Here is a 20,816-nt window from a genome sequence, read left to right on the forward strand (position 1 = left end):
AGCCCTCAGGGTGGTTTGAGTTTGAGACCCCTGATCTAGCATCTAATAGGCAGGGCTTGTTACCACCCTAGACATTATTATTTATTAAAAAATTTTGACAGGACTTGGGATATATGATTAGGTCATGAACATTCTTTAAGTGCCAGCTGTGCAAATGAATGAGCCTATCAGGCATCTGGTTGCCTTAATCAGTCATTCCTGCCCATGGGGATGTATTTCCAAACAGATTTGTTGGAACTTTGTATAAGATATTTTATGATATAACTCCTGTCATATCTGTTTCAATATACCTATAACATATTCTTCTTTCATTCATGTATTATATGTGATGTTATGTTCTCATTCAAAGCAAGGAAATTATTTACTATGTATGGGAATGCACTTAACTCTTTGCTTGCCACTGATGTGCATATCCACCACATTCATTTGCCTTGCCTCTGCAGTGACTGATAAATCTGCTTGTAATCTAGCACTGCTATCTGCCATTATATCAGATACATCCACCTGCAGGTTAAGTGCATTAGACCTTAGTGATGGATAGATTAGCTCTGTATGTTATATTTGCTGTTATTGGTCAATAGCTGGAGATAAAGGGACATTTAACCATTCAAAATAGTTTTAAATGATTGTTCTTACTATGCTTTTGTAAGGCAGTGGAACCAATGGCTTTGGCTTACACAAGTGATAGATAATCAGAATTTCAGGGTGGGGGTTGAGAAAAAAATTGACAGTATTGATTTAAGAAGTGTTGGCAGCGACATTGAACTATCTTCTTTGTCCAGTCAGTCAGAAATTGAGAAAGAATCCAATGATGAAGACAGTCAAGTATAGACAAGAGAGCAGGATAGTCCAAAAATCACAGAGTTTACTGAAAACTTTGTTCCATCTTTCATTTTAGACAAGGGGAAGAAAGCTTTTTTTCTTTAAATATTTTCTCCTGGCATTGATTGATGCAATTTTGGTACAAGCTAATGGCTATGCAGCAAGATGTATGGAAGAGAAGCCTCTTTCACTCTGGCATCCCACAACAATAGAAAATATGCTGGTCATTGTAGGCATACCTTTGTTTATGTCACACCTAGCACTTCAGACCTGTACCCTAGCTTGGGTTTTGTAGACAGGTGATATCTGATGGCAGGTTCAACTCTCAGACTTGGTTCATGGCACATGCATGTACTTTGCATCGGATAGCATTAGCATTATTAGTAGTACAGTAAAACCTATTATGAAAGACCGCCTCTTCTGCCAACCAAAAGCGGTCTCTCGATACAGGTATTCTCCATTAAGAGGTGTGTGAAAATGGACTGGTTTCTAGGGTCAATAGTTAGCATTGTTGCAGAAGAAAAAATGCCCATACTCACTGAACATGTATCGTATCCTTTATTCATAAATCTTGTTAAATATTGCATGCATTCCTCTCAAAATAACTTTATATAAAAAAGATATACATCTATCAAACAACGTGAACCAATTTTATATTTGAACATCACATGAATATGTACATGTATTAGTACATGTACATGATTTGTGAAATGAACAAAGGTAATATTTATCATATCCATAAGGTAACTTCACATTGCCATACATTTTAGAGTTGTTTCAAATGTAACAAAAACTGCACAGTTAGCTATAATGTACATATCTTATTCTGTGCACTTAATCAGTTTTCTGTAAGAAATCCATTATACTTTGTTGACATTAATTCCTTCTTCCAGTGTTAGAATTTTTCTTTTTTTCATAGAGTTTCTGCCATTGTTATTAGTGTTGATGTAATAATGACTAAATGTATTTTGGTTTTAATCAGGTTTTGGGGAAATATGGAATAAATATATTGTGTACCAATGAATGAAACCAAAAGATATAATTAACTCATCAAGAAGCAATACATTTATTTTGAAATGAAGTTTAAATCATCAGTGTTATAGCTTGACAAACAAAGGTTGCGACCATCTGCATCTGGGTAAACAGATGGTGTGTTGGTGAAACACTGTAACAAAAGAAATAAATTAAAAAAAGAATCCAGAAATGATTCTATCTTACCAGTATTAAAGACAAAGAGCTCATACACACACACACACACACACACACACACACACACAGGCTTTATGGATTAATTGGAAAAATAAAGCGATGTACTCAACCCAACACCGAAGCCCTTTCAAAAGATTTCTCACTGGGACATTAGGACCGGTGTTGTTTGGGTTTTCACAAAGATAAAGAAAAAATACAAACCTCTAAATTGACTGTGTATGTCCATCATTGTTCCCTTTAATGAAAAATGGTTAATCTTACTGGCTATTTATATGACTTCGGCACTACAGTGGTGGTTAGTGACGTACTTTAGTCTGGTTTACTGCAGTTTACAAACGACATCATACTCTGGACTTGTAAATTTCACAAAACTGGTAGCTAGCCAATTTGTTTTATTTGAAATACCTTATTAGAACAATCTTTACTATTTATGCAGTCTTTGTTTAAAAGGATTAGATGATGGTTAGTGGTGTTTATCTTGCTATATGGTTGTTCAACTGTAGTGTTATTTAACATACACTTTGCATACTACATGTATCCTGAGCTCTTGTGTTTACAAAGGATTAGATTAAGGTCAGTTGTGTCGATCTGTTTTTTTTTTTGCAGTGTGGTCGTTCATAGCAGTGTTGACATGCATATTTTGCCAAGACATCGCAGTTGCTGGTCGCGTTCAGCAGGTGGTCACTCATAACAGAACATTTTTATAATAAAATCGATCTGTGCATTACAATTGTGGTCGCAAATGACAGGTGGTCGCTCATAGCAGAGGTTGCTCATAACAGACTTTACTTATTATTTTGCAATTGTATGCTATCAAGATGCATGTATTTAGTATAGCTATTTAGCATACACAAAAATGACAATTATTAAAATAAGTTCCACACAACATTAGTATATCCTCACTCTAATCTTCCTAATCAGTGATTCACATATCACTGTTACATGTGTCAAAGTTTTGATTATTTTTAGCAGTTCCTTTAATTCACATCCAAACTTTACCTGTGATTGTGAAACACAGGACATGCTTTTTGTTAGGCCAGCTGGTGTAATTATGCATGAAAGCAGGTGTTCACACCTAAAACAATTGATCAATTAAGCAGTTGCTCAAACTCACAGAAATCAAAAGACAGCCAACGTTTATGAGACTTTTGATTAGTAGGAAATGAAAAGAAGTTTCTTGAAATATGCATTTATATATACCATGCCTGGCTCATCAAAAAAACAGTTTTAATTTTCATACTTGGAGCGTTCACTGCTGATATGCTCCAGTGACTGCAAAGGCAGGGTGAAACCACTGCTTGGTGAAAAAACACATAAGGGTGAAACCACTGCTTGGTTAAGAAACAAATGGATGCTGACCACAGAAAGCAGGTTGAAACCACAGATTAGTTAAGAAACACGTGTGGTTGCTGACAACAGAAGAATGGTGACCACTGATTAAATGACTTTTATAATAGAAATTTGCCAGGGGGTAATTAGAATGGTCATTGTGACCAGGTGACTGCTGAACTCAGGTGACCTTTAACACATGTTTGACTTTATAGCCCAAATTATGACCAGATTATGTGAAAGTTGTCAAACTACTAATACATGTAGATGACACCAGGCAGAATCATCCAAAACACCAAGCTGGACATGATAGATTGTGTCACATAAGAATTATTATATGCTCATTTGTTTCTCAGTTAACATTGTCAGAATCGTTCAGAATTTTATGATACTGAACTCGTGCGCAACTTCATATTGCACTCATAAAGGAACTACTTTCTATTGTAAACAAACAATGGACACAGACGCTAACACTTGATTTGTAAACAAATCATGTACACTCACGTAGTAGGCACTTTACGTTTTGGTTGATTAAATTTGTTTCTGAATGAAGTAAAGCATATGTTTTATGGACTGCCACAGACCAGCTGCTTTGGCACATTCCCTTAGCAGCCAACCCTTATGATTTTTGCATGAATTTCATGACTTTTTCAGTGATTCACGAATAGATGCCGCATGCAGAAAAATCACAAATCCCACAATTCTCATTTTATTTCAAATCTTTAATAAAATAACCGATTTCACGTTAAGCATTAGTCGTGATATCAGTATTTGCCGAAACGGTCTGGCACTGCTGGTCACAATATTAGTGGAACTATAACTGATTGGTACAGTTGGCCTGGTAGCAAGCATTTTAGCATTGGAAAAATTAAGAACTCACAGCAGATTTCAGCTCTGGAATATTTTAAGCCATCATTGGAAAACCTGCAGGCTACCAACACTGAAGCATTGTTTGTGAGTTTTCTTGTTTAACACAATCTACCTTTATCAGCTGGAGACCATGCCAAACATTTATTCCGACAAATATTCCCAGACTTGAAGATCGCTTCACAAATTCATGTCAAAATTCACTAATTTTTGTCCCTATTTTCACTAATTGCAAGCCTAGAGGGTTGTAGCTATGCATTCCATGTTAACACTTTTGATACAATTTTTCAGATTTAAGCTAGCTATACAGTAGATACCAGAAAGGGTCCTTAAAAATAACATGCAAGTGATAAGGCATAAACTATGTTCTTTAGCTGGCAATAAGAATGGCAAAAAAAAATATACTTAATTTTACATCCTGAATTTCCTCAAAATGTACTTTCTTAGTTCTGCAAATCCGTATTACATGAGCCATGTCATTTGTTCTCAAGTTTGATTACACATTTCGAAATTGTATTGTAATTTTGACTATATTCCAAGTACAATTACATCCTCCTTACTGCCCTCAAAATGAAATAAACATTATATTCCACAGCGTCTTTTTGATAATTGAAATTCAATGACTTCATATTTTTCCCACATTATGATTTCAAACATTCAATGGCAGAACAGAAACACACTTGCAGATGTCAACACGCTGCTCTGTCATTTCTGAAATCCAATGTAATTCATGTAGAATCCACACATAAAACCAGTCCATGATCACAAAATTTTGTAGAAATGACAAAAATACCAAAATCTATTCATTCAGATCAAACAGAAAAGTTGTTGCAATGCACATTCATTCACAATATGATTCCAAATTTCAGTTTTAAGTAGACCAAAATGCCATTTTCTTTCGAAAGGTATGTCTAGTGCATGACTAAGTTCAAATTTATCTGAGTGGAGTTAAGTGCACATTAATAATGTTGTTGTTGTGTAATGATGAATCTGTGCTTGTGTATTTAGTTTGGAATATGGCATACATTCAGTTACTTTGTTTCATGTTGTGTATTTTTGTTTACATAGGTAGAATAAGAAAATCAGCATATAATAATAAGGTTACTGCATTTGTATGGGAAGATATGAACTCATTTTTTCGGATGGATATACTACACTCCCAAGGTCATGCAATATATATTCATATTTTCCCATACAAATGCAGTAACCGATAATTATTAATAAAGTTTCCAAAACAAGCCTTGAAAATTAGAAGGGTCATAAAGAGCAGAGTGTGAAGGAATGATTGCATAAATTTAAAGGTAGATTATCTATTAAGTAATATTTGCCAGCAAAGCCAACTAATATTGGAACAAATGTTTGGAAACAGGCAAACTCAACAATGGTCATGTGCATGAGTTCAGATTTATACAGGGAAAGAAGAACACCAGTCTGGATGCACAAAAAAAGAAGGTGCCCATGTTGTAACAGATCTTGCATAGAAAATATGTGGGAAATCTTGTGAACAATTTTGATCTAGTCCAGGTCTGCTGGAAGAATCACTATGGAAGGGGAATATATATTGCTTTGCAACTGTAAAGCAGATTTAAAGGAAATATCAGAGGCAATAAAGTCAGCAGAATTAAATAACAGAGGTGGCAGTTGGCAAAAGGCAATTTATATGTTGTAGTTTAGAAGGACAAAATTACTGTCCATTATTTATCAACAATTTGTGATCCAAGTGAGAGCAGGATTGTACACCAGAGGCAAAAAAAAAATGGAAGCTAACTCCAGCTCGAATTGACCTTGAACTGTATAAATAATAAATACATGTTGGAGTTGATTTATGAGACAAAAAAGGATACATTATATAACCTGCTGCAAAGCAACTAAAAGGTGGAAATATCTCTTGGTTCTGCTTCATTGTAGCTTTAGTCAATGCATTAGTAACTATGCACTAGTCACCCAACCACAGACTTTTTCACAAAACAAGAAAAAGTTAAAGACAACTGGATTTTTAATTGATTTTTAACAGCGTTGTGTTGTTTAAACTTTTTAAAAGCCTCTTTGTCTTTTTCATGTTTTTGTTCAATGGACACCATTTCTAGAAGATGCTATATAAGCAACATTTTGCATAAAAAATATAGGCAGTTTAAAGCATTTGAGGTACTCGTGCAAAATTAAACTCGTTTCTGGACTTACTTCATTGAATCTAATATGAGATCTAGTTGTTTATCAAAGGACAAGCCAGTATCTGGATTTGATAGCAACAATTGTATTTTCATAATTTGTGCTGTTGTTCCATAATTTAAGGGTAATTTCAGGGTGATTTACTTCAAATTGTAAGGGTTGGCAGATCTGCAGCGGCACCAGGCTTTAATAGTAGGCCCCCAAATCAGCTGCAGTAGTGATCCCATTTGCTAGGCAGAGCATGGAACCACTACAGCAGCAATGCTAGTTAAATAGTTGAAAGTGAATCTTTTGCATTGTTTTTGCTGGTTTAAAAAACAAAAAATATTAGTCTTTTCCTCATGTGATGTATAGAATCTGTCTTAACTGACAAAGACAAGCAATTAACAAAAATATATAATTAATTTTACTGATTTGACAAAAGAGGAGCAATAAATTTTAGATTTCTTACAAATATTTATTTAATGAAACATTTACTGCAGATCATCTACAATTGATACTAAATTATTTTTGTCACCATTAAAAGAGTATCGCTTGCCTTCAGTTAGTGGAATTATTTTTAAACATATTTTTAAACACATACCAGATATTCTTAACTATTTATTAGCCTCTTTAATTTCTCAAGTCATAGTTCATCAGCTATATTAAACTTCAGTCCCTGTGAGCATGTGGAATATGGATCTGAGATTGTTGGGTCATTTGTACAGTACATTGAGTAAATACATCAAGCAAATATTCTTCGTCAGATGTAGCAGGATTACTAAAATGTGAAATGATTGACTTTAAATTCATTCTGAATAAAGTAGCTTTAAAAGTTTTTTTTTCTAACAGGAATCCCTTCACTATCTTTTTACACTGTTCATTGTGCAAATGTGTTTAGAATATGATTGGTTGTTTCCCTTGTACATCATTTCTGACATTACCATTAGATGTGTGAAAAAAGAGGATTTTGTGTAGAATATTATTGAACTAAGTTCTTTAGCACCATTACACATTACATTATCTCAGTTTCCTGAATTTTTAATTGGGAAATGAATTTGGATATTCTACAGAGAATCACTGACAGTTAAATCTAGCTTATTATGATAACAGCCCCAGCTGGTCAATACACAAATGTCTTGTGTAAAATATTAACACGTTTAGTTTGCTGTAAGGCATTTGATAAACTACTCTTCTCAGATAATGATAAATAAACAGGTAAAATTGCTCTGATAATCAACTCAAGCTTAATTAATTATTCTGCCCTAGATTATTGAATTAAATGCCCGGTAATCACTTTGCTTAAGTAAAGGCTTGTTAGATCAAAGGATGGCACTCCCACCATGCCATATCAGCCAGGGAAGAACTGTGAAGTATCGTATGATGATATTTAGTAAGTATCAGTACTCAAACAAATTTCATTCGAAATGCTAACGGTCATGTTGTAGTTTTTCATTCCCTGCTATTACATGCATACCAGCATGCCTGTAATAGCATTCTGAACTCCTCAGGTAAGCAAGCTATGCAACAGCTTTCTTTGTTGATTTATGCTATATTTTATTCATTTTTCCAGGGTTTCAGTATCAAGAGGGGATTCCACTGGAACAGAGAAAAAATATTCCCAAGCCAAACCAAAATTTCCACTTAAGTTTTGCTGATGTTGGTGCTCTAGTCAGCAATTTAGACGAAGATGTAATTGACGAGATCAGAGACTCACTGCTTTCCAAATTTTTGATAAGCATTCATGATCACACCAGAATATTTGACTGTATACACATGGAGGGGAAGATTCTTCAACTCATTGACCTGATGAAAAAATGCCCAGATGGTATATATGATGTATTTGCAGAAGTTCTTAACAAAAACAACTTGGAGTTTGTCTTACAGAATTCGGAAAGGAATCAGATGCTGAAGATCAAAAGAAAATCTTCGTCCTGTGGTATGTTTTGTGTTTTGATCATTGTTTGGGGTGAAAATCAGAAGTTAGTATAGATGTTCTTAATTTGTGCAGGTGGTAGATCTACTTCAGATAAAATAAAACAATAACATAAAGGTATTACTTTACATTATTGAAAATTGGATCTTGTACATTTGATTGGCAAACACATTTTTAATTACCCATAAGGTATTCATGTTGGCTTTGTAATTAAAACCACTTAAGTGTATTGTGTAAACATGACCAGTATGTTATCATGTGCAGCACATGCATCAAGCTACACATTCCCTAAAACATACCAGTACTACAGTCTGTATGAAAAAAATCTATCTTTACGAAAAATTAATAAGCGTTTTTTTGTCTTAAAGATTGTGGTACTGAGATGACGTGTTATTTTAGTCATGTTTAGTTTTGACACACATGCTATGTCTGATTACACTCGTGTTGCCTAATGGTCACCATAAGCATGTCTGTTTTCAGCAAAACATTTACCATTTAAAGAGTTTTAATAATTCATTTATTATATAAAAAGTTCCACAGTGCATTTGCATATTGAAGCCATGCAGTTATGTTAATAGTTCTTTGAATAAAATGAATGAATATTTCTTAATTACTTAAAAATCTTTATAAAAAATGTTTTTACAGAAGCATGAGACAAGTTGACAGGTGGAAGAATAATAAGCAAAATAAGCAAAACATAAGTTTCAGAATGTTACACAAATTAATATCAACAATAAAAGTTGTCAACTTGAAAACTGTCAGTACTAATTCGGTTCCCATACAAGCATGATGATAATAAAAATTCAGTAACTTCAAATTTCCGTATGCTCATGATCAAACCTATATTTATCAGTGAAAATGCATCCTGGGTGACAGCTTCTGTGTTGAAAAAATAATATAAGCCATGGTATTTTCTGGATCTTGATGTGTATGAAACATGTGCTTTCCTTTCCACACCAAAGTCAGGTGCTGATTTCAGTAATGAGTCTTCCAAACTCAAGTCTTTCAATAAAACAATGTCTCTTTATTTTCATCTACAACTAAGATAAGCTTTCAAAGATTCTTTTTACTAAGATTTTACTTTTATTATCAATCAATCCTGGCCAGCCAAACCCATATATATTCTATTTTTTCTTCCCCCATTTCTGGACTGGTTACCATTCATCAATATCATTAGTACTGTGAGTCCTATATCCATCCTTGATTTACTTGACAGATCTATGAATGTAGAATGCATAAATGAACAGTGCACATAGTTCTCATTGTCAAAGATTACATTTATTTAGTGAATATTAAATTATATTGCAAGTTCATGTACAGCAAGAATATCAATGGCACATTTCAGGCAACATTTCAGTAATTGAGCTTGATTTCAGAAAATCAGAAAAAATATTAAATTAAATCTGTTTAATCAAGACTTGCCTTTTTTACTATTCACCATTTTTTCTCCCTTCTATTTTAGATTAAAATTCACCATTTTTTCTCCCTTCTATTTTAGATTAAAATATATTATCAGCCTAGTCATATTTTGCAATAAATGAGTGAAAGATCAAGGTGACCATATATATATGCATGTATTACTTCAGAAAAGGACAAAAACTACCTGAAATTCCCCCAGAACATAAATAATTTTAAAATAATGTAAGGTAGGTATAATTCAATTCAAATACAAAATATTAAGTTCTTAAACATTCACTGAACAAAATTGGTGACCATTATTACTATGTAAATGGTAAATTGTATAAACTTTGTATATCTGCATAGATATTAACCAGTGTGCAAAACATTCCTATCGTGGCCAACTCTACACATTCTACACACTGCATCGCCCATTCCCTTTCATGATAAGAGTTGCCATATCTGAAAGTGTGTTCAGTATCCCACTAAGTCACTCAAAGGTACATAAAGCTATTAATTTTTTGTAAACCACAAATAGAACCATAATTTTGCATATATAGTAAAGTTGTACATGCATTATGTGGAATTACAATAACTCTGTTTTTCTCTATAAGACTCATGGTACTAATTAATTTCCCAGTTACTGATTTCACTGATGAGTCTTCCAAACTCATTTCTATAAAGGGACTGAAATTCTGTCAATAAAACAATGTCTCAGTGTTTTTTTCAGTTACAACTAGGATAAGCTTTTGAAAAATTCTTATTGCTAAAATCTTACCTTCATTATTATCCTGGCCAGCCAAACCCATATATACTCTATTTTATCTTCACCCATTTCTAGACTGGTTCCCATTCATCAATATCAGTAGAACCTTAAGAAGAGGATGTGTTACGGTGTGGGCAAAACTCTTGTTGTATTCCTCCTGTGTTAATATACAATGTATTTAGGTCAGTTTGTAAACAAAATGTGTGACATGTCAGTAGTGACTGTTAACATTCATAACTATAGCAGTAAGCATACACTAGCTGGCCTGATTACATTGATGTCCACTGCTATCCTGTCTGTACTGCATAATTATAAAACCAATTTTTGACATTTACGTTTCGTTTAGGAGTAATGTATTGTACTAACCCCAGCACAGATATCAGCATGTGCACAGATGAAAGCTTATACAGAGAAACCTTGTTAATCCAGATTCTGTTTATCCATAAACCTTGCTATCTGGACATATTTCAATAGGAACAGAATTCCTTAATATTACTTTGTTCTGTTAATCCAGAAATCCACATTCTGAGTCTTGAAATCAAACTTGGGGACCAAAGTGTACAGTTAATATAAAACTTGCCTCAGTAATCCAGAAATAATCTGTCCAGACTTAAGAAAATTCAAAGAATCATGTATGCAAATACAGTCATTTGGAAAACAGACTCACCTTCACAGATATTGAGATGTGTCAATTTATCATTTGCTGATTGGTCAAATTATGTTGGCACATTAAAGTTATAAATATATCACATAATCATGTGTGTGGAAAAGCTTAAAGTAGCATGACCATATTGTAACCAGTGATTGTATCAACAATGTTATTGCTACTCGTCAATGGGGGATGTTAATAATTAAATAAGCACACTGGGATCGAATCATCCACACTTTTGACATAACATATGGTTAATAAATTGTGTCATTAAGTCATCTTGTTGTTTACCAGTTGTATGTAACAATCTCTTTTTGTTGATGGCTGTACAAATAAAGTTGATTGCTTTAAACTTTGGACAGAATAGGGCTTCATTTCAGAATAAAAAGTGACATCAATTATTTGCTTATTAGTAGCTATAACAGTTGTAAAATATAAAATATAAAAATGACTGCATTTCATTAGTTTGCCATGAAGCAGTTTACTGTGAGATATTGGTTTGTATTTGTTGTGCTTTTTACATTACATGTATTATAGCTACACCATCAAGCAAGCATATACGATTAGAGATATCGATCATCATAAAAGGATTTGCAGAAATAACTTCTATTTTTGTTCAAGTACATGTTAGTAATAAGGTGACATAAACACAGGTCAGTAGATGTATTAATTTATTTCATACAGCTAGCAAATGCATATACATGTATACAATTTGATGACATTGTCATATAAAAATGTACATAATTCTGTTATACAGAAAACTGATTAATCAGTGGCAATGAAGGTGTCCAGATTAGCAAGGTTATGCTGTACATATGTGCTTCCTTATTGAATCTCAATCATTCTTTCTTCCTATGCCTTGAGCAAACAGTTAGGATTGTGTTTCAAAGCACCAAACCCTAGGGGAGGGGGCTGAGTGCATTAACTTTGTATGTACATGTACATTAGTTGTACATTCTTGGTAAAGGTTTTGCTTTTAGGGCACTGTAGAAATACTGTAATACATGGAATAATGACATCTTGGAAGGGGATGCTTCTTGATGATAGCTACACTCCAACCACAAATGTAGGCTACCATGAACTATATTTCACACCTCACATGATTTAAATATTGTGCTAATTTCTCAAAATATATTCATGCATGAATCATCAAAGTAGATGATTTTATGCATCTCTGTTTGTGTCATGCTGTTGCCATAAGAGAAAGGTCACCATGACAGCCATTTCACATTTTACCAACTAAGTAAAGGTTATGCATTTATCTCATGACCAAAGAGGTTGTTTTGCACCCTGTACTGTTTATACCTATTCATGAAACTTGGTGAGGGAATGCATCTTGAGTAGCGTACCATGATCACAAAAGTATGTCATTGTGAACTGTGACACTTCATTGAATTGGTTAAATTTCTTGTTTAAGTTTATGTCTCAAGATCTGTTCATGCTAGAATCACCAAACCAGATGATTTTATGCATATCTATTAGTATCACACCCACAGCACAATGGAAGGTCACTGTTACCTATATATCACTGGCTTAGGTTAAGTTTTTGTTGTTAGCTCATGATGAGACAGGTTTTTGCACCCAGTATATATAGTTATACCAAAATTCATGACAATAGGTGGGATGATGCATAGTGACGAGTTTTAAACCATCATCAAAACATCGATCACCATGACCCATATTTCATACATCACTGTCTTTGGTTAAATATTGTGTTATAAGTTTATTTCTTAAGCTCTGTTCTTGATAGAATCATCTAGCTAGATGACTGTCTGCCTCTCAGGTGGTCCAACACCTGTACAACAAAAGGTCATTGTGACCTGAATTCACATTTTGCTGATTTATGGTAAACATTTACATTTAGCTCATGACCAGATAGGTTATTAGCACCCTACATACTGCATTGACAAGATTCATGAAATTAGGTGAGATGATTAATGTTGACCATCATCACAAAACCAGGTCATTAACCCAAGTTGCATGCTTCACCAACTTGGTTCAGTCTCAAGCAGTGTTCTACCCAAATCATCAGACTAGATAATTATAAGTATTTCAGTACTACACCCATACAACAGCCCTGGAAACCCATATGATTTGACTATAAGTCTTAATGAAATGACCCCCAAATTACTGACTTGAGGAATAATAGCAAAACTTATAAGATATAATCATTGCAGTCAAATATGGATACTGGCTTGTTCATGTTTGATCTGGATCCAGACTTCATATTAGATTTAGTGAAGTCTGTCAAGGAACCAGGCTAACTTTACAGTAGTACCTCAGAGGCTTTAAGCTGCCCATATATTTGTTTTTGTCGAATGCCTGTCTGATCAAGTTGTTGCTTCAAATAGCATTTTCTAGAAATGGCAGCCAGCAAACAAAACCACCGTCAGGACAGAAGTGACAGTAAGCCTTTTTGAAGGTTTAAACAATCAACATAAAAGTAGTAAGAAAGTGAATTTGGATTCTTGGGGGGAAGGAGAGGCAACAATTACATGTACTGAATAGTTGATTTGAGTATATCGCATGGTAGAAGAGATGATAGCTGTTACCACTTGAAATTGGGAAGAAAGATTTATGTCAAGTTGAGAAATCTAACTAATAATAATAATAATGATAATCATACTTTATTTATAGAGGGTAACTCTTTAGTCAAGGACTATTCTCCCTTGAGGCCCTCTTAAGAAGGGTATAACAATGTGCATTATATGAAAGATAACAATAATTACTGTTTGTTTTAATATGTTCAGTATTAAAATACTAAATTCCATTATCTATTAGAAACACATACATGCTCATGATATCTCTTCTTAAATACTGTAATATTTTCAGCAGATTTTACATGTAGTGGAAGCAATTTCCACATAACTGTACCAGAGTATTGGAATCTCTTTTTAAATTGCTCTGTTCTTGGTTTTGGTACTAGAAGGATTCCTTGTGATCTCAACTGGTACTGTGCTGAAACAGGCTGAATAAGTCTTGAATATACTCTGGTGCAGTTCCATGTAGACATTTATATACAAGAACTGCCTTGTGAAAATCTATCCTGTCATATATTGTGAACCATCTGAGTTCTGTAAATAATGCTTTTGAGGGATGATCAATAGATGCATCTAAAATTATGCATGCTGCTCATTTCTGACGTTTATCAATCCTGTCAAGCTCAGATTTAAAACAGTTTCCCCATACAGTTGAACAATAATCTATTGTTGGAAGAATATATGACTTGTAGTATAGATTGTAAGTTTCCATCGGTAAATATTTATTGATTCTGCTGAGTAGGGCAATTTTGGATGACAGTGTTTTACAAAGCTTATCAATATGGTCATCCCATTATAAATTATTATTTACGGACACACCTACAAGCTTTTCGTGTTTGACATTTTCTAACTGATGATTATTTATTGCAAGAGATAGTTCTGGGTTCCCTAACTTGTGTAGTTTTTGTCCTTTCCCCAAAATCATGCATTTTGTTTTACCTTCATTACCAGTAATTTTCATTCAAATTTGTTGTGCCCAGTTTTGAACTCTAATAAGGTCTGAGTTTAATCTCATTTGGATAACTTCAGTATCAGAACTAGATGTATACAAGGTTGCATCATCTACAAACAAATCTGTATTTGTGGATTCATTATTTAATGGTAGATCGTTTTATATAGATTAGAAAGAGTAGAGGGCCCAAAACTGAGCCTTGAGGGACTCCTGAATGAATAGTGCGAATTTGAGAGCTAATATTGCCAATGCTTACTTGTTGAGACCTTTGGTTTAGGTATGATCTAAACCAGTTTAAAGAAGGATTGTCAAACCTGTAACAGTTTAACTTTTGCAGTAGAATTTCATGATCAGCAAGATCAGAGGCTTTGTTGAAGTCAAGGAAAACAATCCCAGTCCATTAGCCATTTCCTTCAACCAAAGATCAATTAATTTGGTAAGTTCTGTTTGGCACAAGACAGAAAGAAACCATTGAACTCCACAGGGATTGGAACTGTGGTTACTGTAACTGTGCTGGAGGTAATTAAGGTCTGAGTGTACTTACAAACGTTTTAGTTGAACATAACATTTGCCTTCATTCCATCATTCTCAAAGCACACTTGTAACTTAAAACTTGTTACATGGATGCTTCCAGCTCAACAATAGCAGTACAAGACTGATGGCAAAATTTTGACTGCCTTACGGCGAAGATTTTGCGAAGGTTGACAGGTCTGTTTTAAAAAAAGTCATTGTGAAGTATTTGCATACTTTAAGTTTTTAAATTTAGTTCAATACCACATTGGTTTTATCTACTGTATAATACTGTTATACCTAGAATCATGAAACTTACTGAGAGGATGAATACTGAAAAATACTAAACCTTTTTTTTTTTTTAGTTATTGTAACCCATATTTCACACTTCAATCAACTTTGGTCAATTTGAATTTTTACAGTTCTTGTTCATATTCATCTTCCAAAAATAAATAAAGAAATAAATGTTTGTAATTATCATCTATCCCGTTTCTGAAAAAATGGAACCAATTTTGGATGCAATTATGATATAATGCAAAAAGAATGTGATGTCTGCAAACATTATATCATGTCCACATTTATGGTTCATATACCCACTTTAGTCATACCCAATAAACACATTGGCTCAACTCTCACTTAAGCTCATGTTTAGCTTCAACAATTGACACCCTTCAGGCTCAGTAACATCCTGGTCTCACAAAACTGGTGTTTATATGTGATAGTTGACAACCCTAGGCTCAATAACATCTTGATCTCACAAAACTTGTTTTTTTTCTGTGACAGTTGACACAGTCCCTTAGGGCTCATAACCTATTGATCCCATCCTGTGTGTACATGTGATGATTGACACCTGATGGGTATGATTTATTCCAGTATTTGAAAACCTGTATAATAGTGATAGAGATGGATACTATAATAACAAATGATAGAGAGGAAATCTGCAATCAGATGATTGTGCATTGTATCATATTTCAGATCTTGACAATCCATCTGTACAAAAGCGTATGAAGATCAACCATAATCAGCAAGGAAGTGCTTCAGATGCAGTGGAAAAGATGGTCAGCAGTCTGAGGAATGCCACAGTTAGGCAGAAGTTGACAAGCCATGTCAGAAAACATATGGGTCTCGAGTTGAAACAGGCATTCAAGGGATCCTCTGGAATTTTGTTGACCTTTAATTTTGTGGAGCCATCTCAGAAACTTTAGCATCCATTTGCTACAGGTAATTGCAATGTGTACCACATTGATTACTTTTCAAGAGCAAGCATGGAGAAAGTGAGTCTGCATGGATCTTACCTATTTCCTTTCCTCCATTTTTAGTGAATAGCTTGAATACTATGATATCCATTTATTATTTTAAATGAACCACAAATCACTAAATATTTCAAATGTACAAAATGCTTGAATTGAAGAATGGTGAAAAGGATTACAAATAATTAGATGAATTTAATCACTTTGTGCAAGTTGAAGTTAAAGAATTGTATTTTATGTCATCAATCTACTTTCTTATATCCATCTGCATTTCTACAGTTCACACATTTGTCTTCTTGACAGTTTTTACATTGGTAGAGACATTTTATTATCAATACACATTTGGTTCATAATTTAAAAATGTTAGTATCTTATTAACATAATGGTCATTAACCTTAGATGCTTTATGGTCATGGTTCATGGTCAGTGACCTTGGATAAAGTATGGTCTTGGTTCATTGCATTCCATATACATGCTTTGTAAATCTCTAAGCTGTTGATTGCAATGAACTTTATAGGATTAATGATCATGGTTGGCTGTTTATTAAAGTACAAATTTTTACCTAATCACTTAAACAAGTAAAAATCACTCACACAAGTAAATAAAGTCCAAAGGAGTGATTGCGTATAAACCGACCCGAACATGGTCATTTAATCCTTGTACATGTAATTCCAATTTTTCTCCTTTCTGCCATCAAATATTCCATCAACAGAGCATTTGATTTTAGGTAACTTGCGTTTTTTTTTATTGACATTTTAATACTTCTCAAATACTTAGTTCCATTGTCGCTAGCCAGGGGTCATCGATCCACATCATTTATCATCATTGTGGAACTGCTTGTATCAGTCACCCATGACAAGTGAAGCTGGTCTAACCAATACAAAATCACAATGCATGAGCTATTGTGGGTCACTGTGATTGTTTATTGAACTTTATGTTTTGCATCCACCATCCTTGCTTTCTCCGTCAAATACATTACATGATCACATTACATTAGGTTAACTTTCTTTGCTACCTCTGAATCGAGCCCTCCCAGAAAGACATAACAACAAATTTGTGTCTATATATATATATATATATATATATATATATAACTCCCCTTTCTGCTTGCCAAGTGGCTACCATTATACCAGGTTTAAACCTGTTGCTTGACTCGAGTGACACTTTGAAGGATGCTCACATTGCAAGAAAGGGTGGGAGGGATTATATATATTGTGATCAGGTAATAATTAACTAAGAAATTTTGTTGTTGTTGTTGTAGGGTTTAACGCCATTTTTCAGCACAAGATAGGCCCTACTTGGCAGCCAGTATAAATGGTGGAGGAAGAACCCGGAAAGAACCACCGACCCGCAAGAAGCTGCTGGCAAGCTTTCTTACATACCCACATTGGCTGAACCAGAGACTTGATCCCATGCAGACAGAGGTGAGATGGCAGTGATCCATAACGGTGAGATCTTTAGACCAATGCGTCACTCGGGGCCCCAAGAAATTTTGTTTTCTCTTTTAAATACATTACCTCATCTCATTACAGTAGAGCATAGGTAAGAGGAGGTGGATAAGCTGCGCATCCTACCTCTACCAGTGTCACCCATTTGGAACATAATTTCTTTAATAAAAAGGATGAACTTATAATATTGGTTTAGCACAGCAAGAGGCATTTTGTTTAAATGTCTGCTGGAGATCACTATGGAATTCTGCAATTGATTATTGTCTTACTATCAAAACCTTCCCAATAAAATCCAGCAAAAGTGACAAATTCATGTCTGGGTCAAAGGTTTTGCCATTCATTATCAGGTCATCCAGTTTTCTTTGTGGTTGTTAGTGACATCTCATCTAAAACTGACTTTTGCTTTTCATAGAAGAGTCACATGTAAATAGAAGTGCTGATGCACTCCCATAGAGACTCATTGTATTCTCTGTATATTTGAGATCAAGTAGATTAGTATCTCACAAATGGTCACCTTCGTTTTTGGTAAAGTTTTTGACTTGAAAAAAAGTGCATGAATGCAAGTGGAGCATTCCCTCTAATCTGCTGGGGTGGTCTAGTCATCCCCACCCTAGATCCTGTCAGGGAGCACCCTATCAGAGGGAAGAGGATGCTTTGACTTTTTTTTAGACAGATTTTTCTTATGACATCCAGTTGGTACTAAACAGAAATTGTGCTAATCTGACCTCCAGTTTGACCACCATGTCAACCATTTTGAAAATCTTCTTGGGTTGTATTAAATAGTTTGTATGATTGGCTTGTGCGTAAATTTTTAATTTGTTATGATCTAGATAGGTTAAGCTCTGTGAAAATGCTGGACCATTGATCTGAATTATCCAATTTTATTAATTATCCTATTATGCAGAGTGAAAAAAGCAGTGCTCTACTTCAGACCCAAGTCTTGCAGTCCTACATTTCTCCTGTCAGTGAATTCCTAATTTAGATTGCTCAGTCAGTTCCCTTATGGTTACTGGTAATTGTATGGTACTCATTTGAATTGCACACTTTGTCGCTCATGGACTGTATATCCTGCAAAAGGATCAGCTGTTACAAATACATTGTGAAAGTATAGAGAAATGCATACAAACATTTAAAATAAAATCAAAATGACAGCTGTTGTCATTACTCCTTGTAAATTGCCCTTGTTTTTCTTGTGCCATTAAATGCAATTGTGTATCTGTGTATGACAGTCAATGTCCAATATACACAACATTGGTAAAAACAAGTGCATAATAAACAAAATGAAAGCATACTAAAGATAGTTATTCCAAAACTGGTGTACATCTTGGCTTTTATTTTCCATCCTGCAAGAAGGATGTTAGTTTTTCAGGTAAGAGTTGTTTTATTTGTATTCAGATAACATTTTCTGAAAAGATAAGGGTAGTTAATTTATTTTCATTTCCTTATCCTTGATTTTGCAATCTACAAACTCACCTACCAATAATTGTATTCACCTTACATATATCGTGAATTGTGACATTTATGAATGTGGTAATCAGATAGCAAACTATTAATTCACTTCATCTATCATGCTTGGTTATCAAACTCAATTTCTTTCACCATTATAATTTTGGATAGCCTTCCTTAATTTTTCTTTTGACAGTTGGCAGATTTACAGGTTTTTAAGCTGATTTTTTAGTTGCACATTGCCAAGCATGGAAAAATGGTCTGGCATTCCTTAAGGGTATGATAATAAGTCAAACTTTGATATGCATACGAAGTCAAATGCCTGATCTGACCACCAAATTTATTATGGTATGCATAATAGCTTGAAATATCAGTATTGATTCTTAAGTAGGTCATGCACAAAATGGAGGAGTGTCCTCCTTTGTAGTTTTTTTTATATAGAACATGTATGACCGATAGGTAGATAGTAAGTAATGATACAAATCCCTGTGAGACACAGCAGAAGACAACAAGGATTTCTTCTCTGTAATAATAGTTGCTAGGACATGGACACCATGACTGAGACAACCAGACTGAGTTAAGAATATTAAGGTTAGCAAATCAGCTTGATTTCTCTGTCCCATGGGTGAGGATGGACTATCTTCTTTATGTAAATATGCTTTTATCTTTTGGAGCTTGAATGGTACAACATGTACAAAGAAAACTCTAACAGGGATATATGTATAGAGCTAAGGCATGAAATATGTAAGAAAGAATGGATATAGGTTTAAAATTTGTTTAATGCAAAAAAGACAGTTGTATAAACTTAGCACCATGCATAGATCAAAATTCAAGTGTAATACCTTTATTATTTTTTGTAACTTAAGGATTATTTCAATGTTTTCAGGATTATTTACCTTCTTTGAGGTTAGTCTATGAATATAGTACAGATGCGTGTGCCAGATATTTTTCACATAGGACTTTGGCAAACTAGTTAGAGCTAAACATGTCAGTAGAGTCTAAAATTATTCACACAAAGAATTTTACTCTTTGAATCTCACCACAATACAAAGAAAACAATATTTTTCAAAACTAAAAACATTTAAGTCATGATCTTTAAACACAACCACTACTCACTTATACAGTGTATTTTCAAGACTTGTGTACATTTTTCTATTTTTGTCACAGTTCCAGACTGTGTGCATATCAGCATATTTTATGCGTATATTTGGTTCATTGTATTCCTAAAAATTAGATTCTTACCAACAAGTAACCAGTCAGATATTAGAAAAGGACTGTTCTAAGTTTTGAATATATTGACTCTAGTAGGCAAAGATATAATTAATTACTATATGCATTCTCACCATTTTGTGTTGCAAGCATGTGAAATACCATAGGCCCTTTAATGGTGTATATATGTGTCAGCTAATTACTTCTATTATTGAAATGTTTGAAGAGATCAGAGCCATGATAAATTGCTACTACTTCTTTGTCTTTGGTACACTACATCACTTGAGCAAAAAATTGATTACAGTAAAATTACATGCAAAAACTTCTTTGAAATCTT

At 34.0% G+C, this 20,816-nt stretch overlaps 1 protein-coding gene across 1 annotated transcript in view; it reads left to right on the forward strand.

Annotated features, from left to right (window-relative positions):
- LOC149798264 (uncharacterized) overlaps window positions 1-20,816 on the forward strand; it is a 160,975-nt gene that overhangs the window by 134,115 nt on the left and 6,044 nt on the right. The window contains exons 22-23 of the mRNA XM_089960859.1: window positions 7,949-8,314; window positions 16,102-16,347. Of these exons, the coding sequence (XP_089816985.1) occupies window positions 7,949-8,314; window positions 16,102-16,331 (596 nt within the window). The 3' untranslated portion in view covers window positions 16,332-16,347. The remainder of the gene's footprint in view (window positions 1-7,948; window positions 8,315-16,101; window positions 16,348-20,816) is intronic.

This window comes from Sinohyriopsis cumingii, chromosome 6 (genome assembly GCF_028554795.1).
Source record: "Sinohyriopsis cumingii isolate HCF-2022 chromosome 6, ASM2855479v2, whole genome shotgun sequence".
Lineage (NCBI taxonomy): Eukaryota > Metazoa > Mollusca > Bivalvia > Unionida > Unionidae > Sinohyriopsis > Sinohyriopsis cumingii.